Below are 13,757 nucleotides of genomic sequence, written 5' to 3'. Positions count from 1 at the left end.
TTTTGAGATTGATCTAAGATTCAAAATTGATCCAAAACAACTTTCATAAATTACATTTTTAAGAAATTTGTCAAGAACTTTTCTAAATGTTGCGGATATTTTTGACCCTTAACTAATTTTAGAATCAAAAGAAAGGAAAAAAAATATTTTGTTATTGATTATGAATAATTTTCGATTTTACTCCATGCATCGCTATTAACAAACTGTAAAATAGCGAGATGTCTATCCTTAAAAAGAGTTGGACAAGCCTAACCTGCTTTTCATTTGATTGAATTTGTTTTGTTTAAAGGTATTTTTGTTGCTCCATTCCTCATCATTTTTTCATCCAATTGTAAATATTTACAATAAACAAAATTCAAACTCTGGAAAATATTTGAAGTAGGTGAAGTTCATAAAAAAATCTGACATTGTGGTGCTTGTTTCTAGATAAGAGTAGAACATAGGCAAGCAAGAGCATCAACTTTATCCAATGTCTTACAACCTTAATTCATTAAAATTTAAACACGTAAATCTGAAATGAGAAGATGAAAGGCAAGAAGATGGAACAAGAAACAAAAAAAGACAAGACAAGAAAAAAAAAAAATAACAAGCTAAAAAACAAGACAAGAAACAAAAAACAAGACATGAAACAAAAAACAAGACATGAAACAAAAAACAAGACATGAAACAAAAAACAAGACATGAAACAAAAAAAAGACATGAAACAAAAAAAAAGACATGAAACAAAAAAAAAGACATGAAACAAAAAAAAAAAGACAAGAAACAAAAAATCAAGACAAGAAACAAAAAATCAAGACAAGAAACAAAACAAACAAGACAAGAAACAAAACAAACAAGACAAACAAGAAACAAAACAAACAAGACAAGAAACAAAACAAACAAGACAAAAGACAGGAGGAAAGATAAAAAAGAAATCAAAAGATGAGATGAATACATAAAAAACATGAATGTACACAAATAATCAACTTCATCCCTACAAAAAAACATGACTGAAACTGAACAAATATTCTTGAAGAAAGCTGGAAGAAACATTGATGGAAATAAAATATAAATGTTGCTCAGATTGGAGAATACAAATAAGGATTTTTCATTCACTTACAGAATGAGAAACAAAATCAGAAATTTTATTATGAAATTTTTTTACATACAGTTTGGCCTTGTGCTAAACTTGGACAAGACAAGAGACTAGACGATCATTATCGGAAATGACTACCACCAAAAGTCAGGTCAAAAGTTAAATGTGTGATAAGTTAAATAATAAAGGTTTGTTTTTTTTCATTTTCAAATATGTGTAAATGTAGATTTTTATAAGGGAGTTAGCTATCACAGATAAAGACAGAGAGATGAAAGTGACAATTTGCAACATAACAATAGAATTGTCACAAGATTTCATCACAAAAAGGTGAAGGGGAGGCTGCCAATTGGGTTAGATAGCACACACGCACACAATGGAGTCTGATTTAATATTCCATACAAAAAAAAATTATATTTTTGTACAACTGTCTTTATATGAAATAATGGAAAAGCAATATCCGGCCATAATGAGCATTCCATAAGAATCTAATGTCAAACTGACAGAATCATCATCATCATCACACAATAAACAAACAAGTACAAAAAAAAATTTTTTAAATGACAAGTTATGCTCGAGTTTGTTAACAAATCTAATCCATGAATAGAAATTGGAATGTATAACAGAAAAGAGTTTCTGGACATTTAAATTAAAGCTTCAAACGAGATTTATAATAATATTCCCTGGATGGTTTTTGACAATCTGTGATAAAATCCCAAGAAGTTATTTTTTTTATTTATTTTTTTTTTTTGCTGCAAAAGACACCAAAATAGTTTTTTCCTTTCTTCTTTAAAATTTATGAAAATTTATTTTTTGACATTTTTATTATTAAAGTTAGTTTTGCAAAATACTTTGAATCTTTAAAATAGATTAAAGTTGATTTCCTAAAATCGTAATGAGAAACAAAGTTGAAGATGAAATAAGGAACGGACACATAATGAGGTGTGTGTGTGTGGGGGGGGGACGAAGAGCAGAGAATAGATGTAAATTTTAATAAGGCTTTGCACTAAAGATGATAAAACTTTTAAGAAAATCAAAATTCACATCCTTCCATTTCCAGATTTTCAAACAGAATACAATTTATGAAGAATCAGATTTACTAAAAAAAAAAAAAAAAAAAAAAAAAGTAAAATGTGTCGACTTTATTTTTTGAAGAACGTGTGGTGGACATTTGGCCAAAATATCTGTGGTCAAAACGAAAAAAAAAAAATGAAGAAAGAGTTTGCTAAAGTGGCACCTGTTGTTGTTTTTGTTGTTGTAGTCGTTCATTGCGTTTGTTGTAAATATTTTTGAATGTTTCAACAGTTTTTAGAAGAAGGGAGTCAAAAATTTTGTTGCTCAACTGCACTTTTAGGTCATAGACATCATCATCGTAGTCCACCCAATGGGGCTCTTCCTCCTTCAATTCCTCAATCAAAACCCTATCAACATGATCCTTTTTCGAAGAGTTCCATTTGTCAAATTCCTGCCGTTTTCTTGTGTTGTCATTATTAGTATCCAAATTTTCCAGGTGCAAAATGCTTCCCACAGCATCTTGGACAACTTTCTGCAATTCCTCTGGCGTGCTTGGCGGAGACCGACTCTGACGATAATACTTGTTGATAACGGGCTGGCATTTACGGTGGACAAGTTTGTCCACTGGATATCGAGAATGCTCTTTGATCGGGTTATTGTTGTTGTTTCCGTCGTCATCCTGGCTGCCTTCGTAAACTGCCTCAATGATTTCTCTCGTTAAATCAAAAAGCATCTTTTTATATGACCTGCAACTCTGCTGGTCCATCTCAGACACCAGGTCATCTGTCACAGCAAGGAAACAATCAGGCATTGTGGCGTCACTCAATAAACGATTACTCGCTTTGATCTGCCACAAGGTGTCCACTGCACTTGATACAAGTTGATCAATTTCCGTTCGCTTTTGGGGAACAGCATATAACTCTTCGGAAAGTTTATGCAATTCTAAACATGCATCACCATCTGAAATGAAAATAACATTTTAAATTATATTCGTGTGTATATATAAACAGGATTAGAACAACAGTCTAAAGAGCAGAGTACATTTTAATGTTTTAGTAAATTCATTAATACAATTAAAATAAACGAAAATAGTGCTCGTTGTAATGTAGATTTATAATAAGCTCGATAGGGATGTATGTACTAGAGCTATTTTAATATTGAGTAAGATGATTGATAATTTATATGTAAAATTAAAAATCAGTTTCACAAGGAAGAACAAACAAAATCAATAAATTGTACGATCGTTTCGGAAACGATGTTTTTATTGAGATAGACAATAAGTCTTGGACAATAATTTTATCATTTAGTTTTTTGAAACAAAGTCTCCTCATAAGCAAAAATATTGGGTGTTTTTTTTTAAAGTCACCAAAAGTAAAACTGGCATTTTTTCAAGTAAGGAAAATGTATCTTTTAATGGTTCGCCTTCTAAAAGTCAGTATCATCGTCAATGCATTCATTGGGATGGTAAACTATATGATAAAATTATTGTCCAAAACTTATTGTCTATCTCAACAAAAACATTGTTTCCGAAACGATCGTACAATTTATTGATTTTGTTTGTTCTTCCTTATGAAATCGATTTTTAATTTTAAATTTTAATTATAAATTATCAATCATCTTACTCAATATATATATATATATATATATATATATATATATATGCATATCTATGTATAACTATAATACTTTTAAAATAAATATTAAGAATTAGTTTTATATCTACAGACACTAATACTTCATACTTACGCAATCATCAGTGTAGGAAGTGATAATTACTGCTGGTTGAGAGAATAAATCCAGTCATAAAGTCATACTTGACTCTGTAAGCTTGCATTCTGCTGTCAAGGTCATCACCCACCAATTAACACAAGAACTGAGGAAAATTAAGTGGCTATAAATGTCATGTCAACAGCCATACATGGTAAATAGTCAAAGAGTATTCAATGATCAGCAGTCAGAACGTGGCATTTGCATTGAGGTTGATCGTTTTTCTTAATAGGGTTCAACTTTAATTTCTTAAAAATGGACTGTATAACTATAATATTTTAAAAATAAATATTAACAATTATTTTTATACCTACAAGCTAAACCACAGGGTTTCATATGCAAGAAAAAAGAAAAAAAGGGCTTGTATTACTGTACACATAGATTTGAAAAAGTTGTCAAAAAACAAATATATAACAAATAAATGTTATTAAAGGCAAGATAAGTTACTTTTCTACCTAACTGGATAATTTTTTTAGTGTTTTTATTTAATGTAACAGGTTTATTCAGCTCGAAAAACAGTGTTTACCGATGTATTGGAAAATTCAAAATGGCGCCCTAATCTCTCTTTGACACTGTAAGTTTGGGAAAAAGAGTTATAAATAAAAAACTAGACAAAATAATGTTAGAAACTCACCGAATAGATGTCAGCCTATGTTACCGTAACATATATTGAGCAAGTTTCTAACAGTATTTTGTCTAGTTTTTATTTTTAACTCCTTTTCCCAAACTTACCATCTGAAAGAGAGAGTCGGGCGCCATTTTTAACTTTTCAATACATCGGTAAACACTGTATGTTTTTCGAGCTAAATAAACATGTTACATTAAATAAAAACACTAAAAACATATCCAGTTAGGTAGAAAAGTAACTTATCTTGCCTTTGGTAACATTTATTTGTTAGATTTTTTGTTTTTTTTACCACTTTTTCAAATCTATGTGTACAGTAATACAACCCTGAAAAAAAAAAAAATCTATTATTCAGTAGTTATTATTCTCGCTCTATTATTTTTGAATGTATGACTTGCATCACAAAAGATTAATATTAGAAATAAGCCATTTTAAAGACTAATGGTTTTCATTTAAATTATTTATTTATTAATTCATTTATAATTGAAAATTAATTTATGTAAAAACATTTTCGGCAATATTTTATAATTAAATAACTTTAATCAGTCTTTAATTAACTAATCAAACATATATAAGTGACGATCTCTACCAAACTACTCTGTCAATTTTTGGTCTACAGACTTGAAACTGGATATACGGGCAGATATGTGGAAAAAAACAGAATTGGTTTTTAGCCTGAAAGAGAGCTGCTAAAGAGTCAGAATTGAATAACTGGAACTTAGCAGGCATAGTTTGACATAATATGTATGTTCTATGCATGCACAAATACACATTTATCAAGTCTTGATACACATATGTCATTAGGTCATATAATAGCGAATACCACTAGAGAACTAGATGTTTTGGTTTCGATTCAAGCTGATGGCATACAAGTCACATCTATTATATCTATAAAAGTGAACGTATCTGTGTGTGTGTGTGTCTGTCTGTCTGTCTGTCTGTGTACATTTCTCTAAATCCGTCAATTTTAAGTCTACAGACTCGAAATTTGATATAGGGTACTGAGATTTGGGAAAATCTTTGTAATCCGTTTTCGGCCATAAATTTGGCTGTTAAGGCGTCAAAGTTCAACGATTTGACTTTTGAGAACTCTACCAAACTCCTCTGCCAATTTTGGGTCTGAACACTTGAAATTTTAGACATAGGTTCCTTGGACATGGATCTAACTTAATAACTTGATTTGAGCCCCAACCTATAAATGTTAAAGGATCATAATAGGGGTCAAAGTTAAAAAAAAATTGACCTTTTTTTTTTTTGCTCAACATACACCTCCAAACACCCGGGCAAGCCGGGCTGAAATGCTAGTATTAAACTTTTGAAATTACTACTATATATCGTGTTCAGTATAATAATTAATAGAAAATTGGTCCTATAATAATTATATAGGAAAAAAAGTCTTATGAAAACAAATGTTGATTAACTCATATTTTGTATAATAGATTAGAAAACTTTCTGGGCGTGTGAATATGAATTCAAATAAGTTTACAAATGTAACAGCTGATGGTGTGAATAAACTTTGGTTTGTTGATTTGAATTTGGTGAGAAAAACGTTAATTTTGTTAGAACAAGATAACAAACGGAGATGAAAAAAGATTTGTTTAGAAAAATTGGAATTTATCAAAGAAACAAACAACAGAGAATGAGTGTTTCAAAAAACAGAATAATTAGAGATGTTTTTTTCTTTTTATTAGTGTGGGGAGCAGACAGAGAGAGAGAGGGGGGACAGAGAGAGAGAAAGGACATGGAGCGCATGAGAGAGAGAAAGGATATGGAGCTAGAGATAGAAGGGACATGGAGAGAGAGAGAGAAAGAGAGAGAAAGAGAAAAGACATGGAACTAGAGAGAGAGAGAGAGAGAGAGAGAGAGAGAGAGAGAGAGAGAGAGAGAAAAGACATGGAGCTAGAGAGAGAGAGAAAAAAAAGACATGGAACTAGAGAGAGAGAGAGAGAGAGAGAGAGAGAGAGAGAGAGAGAGAGAGAGAGAGAAAAGACATGGAACTAGAGAGAGAGAGAGAGAAAAGACATGGAACTAAAGAGAAAGAGAGAGAGAGAGAAAGACATGGAGCTAGAAAGAAAGAGAGAGAGTGAGAGAAAAGACATGGAACTAGAGAGAAAGAGAGAGAGAGAAAAACATGGTGCTAGAGAGAGAGAGAGAGAGAGAGAGAATGTCAAGAAGATAAAAACCTTTCCTCATATTTATTTACAGATTCAAGGTTTCATGGATTATTTGCAGATCAAAACAAAAATATACTTCGAATGTTTAACTGATGTAACCAATGCAAAGAATGTAGAAAATGAGAAATTGTAAACAATCTATAAATAAAACGAGGTGGATTGGGGGGGGGCTTTGGCAACAATTTATTGATTAAAAAAAAAAAAAGTCTTATCAAGTAGAAACAAAAAAACAACAAAAAATGAAAAGATGCAAAACAAATATTCTAAGGAAAGGAAAGATGCTGAAATGTAAAATCGTGTTTTTGTTGTCATCGCTCAGCAGAAAGTGACTAACTTACCATTAACTCGTCCCGGATAAGGTGGCGGTGGTGTCTGGTGTGGCACCACGTCTGGCCAAATATTCTTATCTGCAATGTCATCTGACGGTGATGATAGCTGTGTAGAAATGGGAGAAAAATAAGTGTTGGATGTCACGAGCGGACAACAAGAGACACACAAAACATGATCGATGGGAGAGAGGAGGAAGAAAGAGATGAAGGAATGATAGAGAGAAGAGGAAAGACAAGAAAAGAAAGGATCGGATGTGTGAGAGTAGAGAGGGAGGAATCAATGATGCAGTAAAGAATTAAATTGTAGCCGAGGCAGTGAAAGCAAAGCTTCATCAATAAAAGCAGCAGCAGCAAGCTTTATGACAAAAGAGAGAGGGAGTATTTCAGAGATACGGATGAATGGATGAGCAAAAAGAGAACTGGAGAGAGGGAGTGTGTGTGTATGTGTATGTGTATGTGGAGGAATGAGAGACTGTGTATGTGTGGGGAAAAATATATGAGAAAAGGTGTGTGTGTGTGTGTGTGTGTGTGTGTGTGTGTGTGTGTGCAAAAGATTGAGAGCATGTTGAAAAATTTATGTGTGTGTTAAAAATTGAGAGAGAGAGAGAGAGAGAGAGAGATAGTGTGTGTGTGCGCAAAGGAGTGAGAGTATGCTGAAAAATTCATGAGAGTGTGTTAAAAATTGTGGGAGAGAGATATAGTGTGTGTGTATTAAATAATGGGAGCATGTGTGTGCTAGAGAGAGTGTGTTTGAAGAAGAGGGAGTGTATTAAAGAACAAGGGAGAGAAACTTTAGCAAAGATCGAGAGAGAGAGAGAGAAAGAGAAAACTTTGGCAAAGGACGAGAGGGAGAGAAACTTTGGCAAAGAACGAGAGAGAGAAACCTTAGTAAAGGTTGAGAAAGAAGAAGAGTAATAGTGGCAAAGATTGAGAGAGACAGAAACCTTGGTAAAAATAGGGAGAGAAATGATAATAACACGCTATGTAACATACAAATATCTGTGCTTGAGGTCGCCAAGCTAATCAAGAACCTTGACTCCAGTAAAGCAACTGGTCCTAACAGTATTCCAATTATAGTGTTAAAAAAATTACAACCAGAACTTGCCCCCATACTTACCAAACTGTTTAAGCATTGCCTTAAGGAGAAGTACTTCCCAACACCCTGGAAAACAAACCTCATCAGTATGCCCTATATTTAAGAATTCAGGTGATAAGTCATCCCCCTCTCAGTACAGACTAATAAGTCTCCTTTGTGTTATGAGTAAGTTGCTGGAATCCACAATAAATAGAGAAATAGTCAACCACCTCAGCGACACGCAATATGGTTTCCGTTCTGCTGTAGCAGATGTGCTAACGGTTATATCTCGTAGGATTAGCGAATCTCTCGACAAAGGCTTCCTTTCTAGGGCAATTGCTCTCGACATATCAAAGGCCTTCGATAAGGTTTGGCATAAAGGCTTACTACACAAGATTTCCAGCTACGGTATAACTGGAAATGTTTTCTCAATCATTAAATCATTTCTCTCTGATAGGCTCATAAGAGTAGTGGTTGATAGGCAGAAATCAGAGGCCCACAGTATTAATGCTGGAGTCCCTCAGGGGTCCATACTGGGCCCAACTCTCTTCTTGATCTACATCAATGATCTCCCAAAACACATACTAAAATCTTTCCTTGACATCTATGCTGATGACACGACCATCTATGGCAACACATCAAAGGCCGTAAATGATGATGTTCTCTCTGATTCTCCCTCCTCTGATCTTGAGTGCATGGTACAGTGGGGAAAGAGGTGGCTGGTTACCTTTAATGCATCTAAGACCAAGCTCCTATCTCTACATCATAAACGTTCTGATCCCCATCTGGCATCAATTGAAATGGATGACTCTCGTCTAGGGAAGGCCCCATGTTTTGATAAGCTTCTTGGTTTGACCGGGCCACAAGTAATATTTGTTACTATAAAAATCTGAAAAAAATCTTTATAATGTACGTACTTGTCACTGCATGAAAATGTTATATTCCAAAAATTACGTAAATCGATCAAGTAGTTTTTTTTTTATTCAAGAAAATCAAATATTATCGGACGTATTATCGAAGTTTCGCCATTCCACCATCTTGTTTACTCCTGATCTTAAATGAAACACATGCATCAAGTCTGTGGCTAAGATCGCTGGGAAAATGGTAGGATCCTTCTACCGCTCCAGAAGATATCTCACTAATGATGCAATTCTCTATCTATATAAGAGCCAAGTACGTCCAAAGATGGAATACTGCTGCCACATCTGGGCGGGAGCTGCTAAAAACAACCTATCCTGCCTTGATAGAGTACAAAATAGACTTTGTGGCTTGGTGGGGATGCCTCTTTCTCTTTCCTGCAACCTCTTTCTCACAGAAGAGACGTAGCGAGCCTGTCTTTGTTCTATCGTTATTTCCATGGCAAGTGCTCGTCTGAGCTTCATTCTCCCCCCCCCCCGCCAATCTTTTTCAAAAAACACCCGACTAGCTGAAACCACCGTCAATAATTTTCCCCACTCCTTATCTGTGCCTAAATCAAAACGTAGATTCCATGAACAAAGCTTCTTTCTTAGAACTGCACGCCTGTGGAACTCTGTTCCGCTTTCCTGTTTCCCTCCCGACTTCAACCTGGATGTCTTCAAGTCCAACACAAACAAATTCCTGATGAACCGCCCCCCCCCTAAGTAATGACACCCTATCAATTCTCCAATACTATTGCTACACTATCCCATTGATTACTGTACACACAATAACCCTTATCCCCGAGTAGTCATTGGGCCTTGATAAGTGGTGAACTCCATGTAAAAAAAAGATAACACCACTAATAGTAAGAGTGCTAGGGACAATCCCGAAAAACTTTGAAAAAAGAAAGGTTGAGATTGGAATCAGAGGGATGGCTGAAAAGATACAATAGATAATAATAATGAAAATTGCAGAAATATTAAGAAAACCAATTGAATGCGGAGATTAAACACATATGAACTACACGCACAAACTGGACATAAGAAACGGTTACAGATGCAAACACAAAGGAGCATCACATGGAATCATGAAAACTGAAGTTAACCCCTCTGCACCCCTACCTTTCCACCAATTTATTTTCTTCTACTTTTTTTGTGTGTCACCAAAAACTAACGCTTCACCAAATAAATGAGGTGAGTCAAGGAGGATGGAAAGACTGAGGTGTGAAAGCAGTAGCCAGACCATCACTGGATGAGAGCAAAGAGGACTGGGACATTGCAGAGGCTTATTGTTACCCGAATTCCAGTGAAGACCAATGATCGCCGCCAACAAGAAATCAATGGTAAGCAGCTGTTACAATAATGCAAATTCATCTGCAATGGTTATTGAAAAAGGTGGAGAGTACTGGAAATCTGGAGAGACTTGTTGTCACTCAGACTCCAGAGAATGTCACAAGTTGTTTTCAAAGAGAAATCTTTGATGATGGATTGTGTGACTACTCCTAGTGAGTAAATAATGATGATGATGATAATCAATAAAGATATAAAACTGAAAATAGAAAAATAAAGACTTAATTATTAATGAAAAACAATCAGGTTAAAACTAAGGAAAAAGTCTTGGAGACACCATATAAATGCTTCTTTTTAAAGAATTTATAATGCATAGTAACCAAAATATTACATGCTACAATGTTTGATCTTTTATATATTAAGTAAATAAATATAATTAAAATTACAAAGGAATACAAAAATTTATATTGGAATGTTGAAGTGAAAACTCGAATCTGTTTTAATCATTAATAAAAAAAAAAATTTAAGTAGATTAGGGAAATAAGTTGATTCGATTGAGTTAAACTAGGGAAAAGATACATAGTCATCATAATAGTTATGTATTTGATATTGTTTGAAATTTAAATTGTTATTTTAAAAATATATATAATTAAAATGAACGTCAAGCATTTTGATTTAAAGATAAGATTTAGTTACATATTTGAAAGGTGATAGTCAATTAGGAATGAAAGGGAGGTAATTCTATCGTTTTAGAAAATTTTTTTTAAAACTGAGTTGAAAGTTCGTTTTTTTTATATAATCTATATATATATATATATATATATATATATATATATATATATAAGGCAAAACGGCCACACGCGTTTTTGTATGTCCAGTAAAGGCTTTGTTCTCGGAGGGGGGGGGTCTATTTTTTAGAACTTTTTATATACTCCCTAGATTGTAATATCTACAATTTGCGAATGGAGATCATCTCTATCTTTTATTGAAGCGACTTTTACAAAATTCACACTATTCTGTCCTGTTGTGTGTTTGTTCAGCTTTTTTGTAGCAAAGCGAAACTAATCGAAAGTGAAGGCAGCTTCCCGGCTTTCATGCCAGGGACGCCCAGGTCTAGAAAGCAATTAGCTTTGATCACTGTGGAAGAAACCCCTCATATCAGACAATTGCTATTCATTTGTACATCCCCCTTTTGTGAGGAGCTGGGTTTCCCCATCATCGTTGGGAAACAAATACGGCGGACAGAAAGCTGAAAACTTAACTGGCCTACAGCCAAACTTAAGTGTGTGATTTCATTTCTGCTTTCTGTATCTCAACGTTTTGATTAACATCACTAAATTTCAATGATTTTCACTTCCTCATGGCACAGCGGTAAAGTCTCACATTTTCTTTCACTTTTTTTTTCTCCTTCACCTCAAGGCTTCGGGTTTGAGCCAGGCTGCCTAGTAACACTTTTTTTTCTTTCTTTTTTACATTCTTTTCCTCCTTTGCTGTTTGGGTTCGAGCCTGCCTGCCTGCCTTACTACCACCACCCCCTTCCACACACACCTACAAACACCTGGGCAATGACGAGCACCCATGCTAGTTGGATAGAAAGAAAGATGTGACTTAATTTTAAAAATTAGATTGATCTGCGATAATGTTTACTAGTAAATTTTCTTTATTCGAAAATTATTATAAAATCACAAGGCGAGTTTGCATATAACTAAGCAATTAACTTAAATAAGATGTAATTATTATACAAGTTAAAAGGTTTGGTTGAGTTAAACTGAATAATATTGTAATATAATAAAATTATAGTCTTAAGACAATAAATCAATATTTAGATGTGAAAAAGGGTATCATAAAAAGAAAAGATATTTTTCTAATATTTACTTGTAATAATTGGTTTAGGTAGAAAAGAATTTCAAAACGGGGACATGGTTCAAAAAGATAATTGAGAAATGTAATATTGGGGAGGATGTTAAATACAGAAGTAAATAGATGGGGCTTTAATGATAAGTAAAAGAAGAACAGTATATACAAACATTATGGTTTATTATTATTATATTATTATCTTTATATTATTATCCGTATTCGCTTTGGACGTTATCATGCTGTGCGCCCCTAAAAAAAGGAATATTCCAAATAAACTTTGTCACCCCTTAAAAGGAAAGTGGACTATTCTAAATAAATATTCTAATAAAACAACAAAAAATTGGTGTCGCTTTTAAGGCAAAGCTAATAAAAATGATTTTTTGTTCTTGGCATTCAGGTCAAGATCAAAGTGTAGTATCTGTCTTTAGATGCTACATTTCAATTTCTTGTTCTCTTTCAGTGGAGGAAAAATCCTTCATAACTGAGAGAAAGTTTTTTGTTTCTTTTCTCCACGTTAAAAAATGCCCCTAGTGTCTAAATCTGTCCTATGGGGAGGCATTGTAAATAGGTACTATATTTAATGTAACAAAGTTTTAATATTACAAAAGTAACTGGGAAAAGTAATTTCTGATTTAATTACAAAATGCTCTGGAAATGTTTCCTTTGATAAATTATAAAATGCCCTGGAAAATGTCTCTTCTGAGTATTATTTTTATTTTGTTTACTTGCCTCCCCACGAGGGCAGAGTTAGACATGAGGTCGATTTTGGGGGAAAAAAGGGCCAATCTGGTCAGTAACAAAAATAAAAAAATGTATCAGTCATGAAGGATTTCTCCTCCATTAACCGAGGCCAAAAAAGTGTAGTGCAGCATCTGAAGAACAGATACTTCACTTTGATCTTTGTCCAAAGGTCAAGAACAACAGAAAAAAAGATTATTTACAAAATGCTCTGGAAATGTCCCTTCTAATTAATTATAAAATGCTCTGGAAATGTCTCTTCTAGTTATTATTATTATTATCTTCTTTTTATATTATATATATATATATATATATATATATATATATATATATATAAAAGGAACTCATTTTTTCCTGTGTGAGTGTAACTTTAATAGGATTTAAAATCAAGACATTACATGCAAATGTAATGTGCACAAACTGCAGCACAGAATCTGAGGTGTGCTATAGGCCTATTAGCATTACACTTCCTTGATAACCATACATTCCTACCTTTTTCCCCCGGTGAGAGTTCACTGCCAAAACCGGTTAGAATCAATGGAAGTTGTAAAATCTTTACTCTCTATTAAATTCCTACTACTCCTGCTACCACTTAACACCACCAAGAACACATCCACAAGGAACAGTAGGATTAAACACCGGTTTGGAATCGTAAAAGGTTATTAAATCCATTACTTTCCTTTTTTTTTTCGCTTTTCTCCCATAAAAAAAAACAAGAATTACGGTCTGATTAACGTTATCTTTTTGCCTTTTTGCTTTTTTCCCCCCTTTAACGTAGAACGCAATCTGCGTGACTACTCGAATTTTACTTCCGGTTTTGACAACTCTAACCGCGGAATCTGACAATGAGCTTTATTTATTACTACTTCACACTAAAAACTTATTAAATAAACTAACAATTTCTTAGTTACCATTTA

At 33.6% G+C, this 13,757-nt stretch overlaps 1 protein-coding gene across 3 annotated transcripts in view; it reads right to left on the bottom strand.

Moving 5' to 3' along the window:
• Positions 1 to 2,199: 2,199 nt before the first annotated feature.
• LOC145303474 (uncharacterized) overlaps positions 2,200 to 13,757 on the bottom strand; it is a 266,228-nt gene continuing 254,670 nt past the window's right edge. For all 3 annotated transcript variants that reach the window (XM_080144825.1, XM_080144826.1, XM_080144827.1), the window contains 2 exons: positions 6,991 to 7,087; positions 2,200 to 3,046 (listed from right to left, as the gene is read on the bottom strand). In XM_080144825.1, coding sequence (XP_080000951.1) covers positions 2,298 to 3,046; positions 6,991 to 7,087 — 846 coding nt within the window. In that variant the 3' untranslated portion in view covers positions 2,200 to 2,297. The remainder of the gene's footprint in view (positions 3,047 to 6,990; positions 7,088 to 13,757) is intronic.

Source organism: Euprymna scolopes, chromosome 19, assembly GCF_053919585.1.
Source record: "Euprymna scolopes isolate OS-2025 chromosome 19, ASM5391958v1, whole genome shotgun sequence".
Taxonomy (NCBI): domain Eukaryota; kingdom Metazoa; phylum Mollusca; class Cephalopoda; order Sepiida; family Sepiolidae; genus Euprymna; species Euprymna scolopes.
Note: the sequence above shows the minus strand (reverse complement) of the source record. Positions and strands in the feature narration are given on the sequence as shown.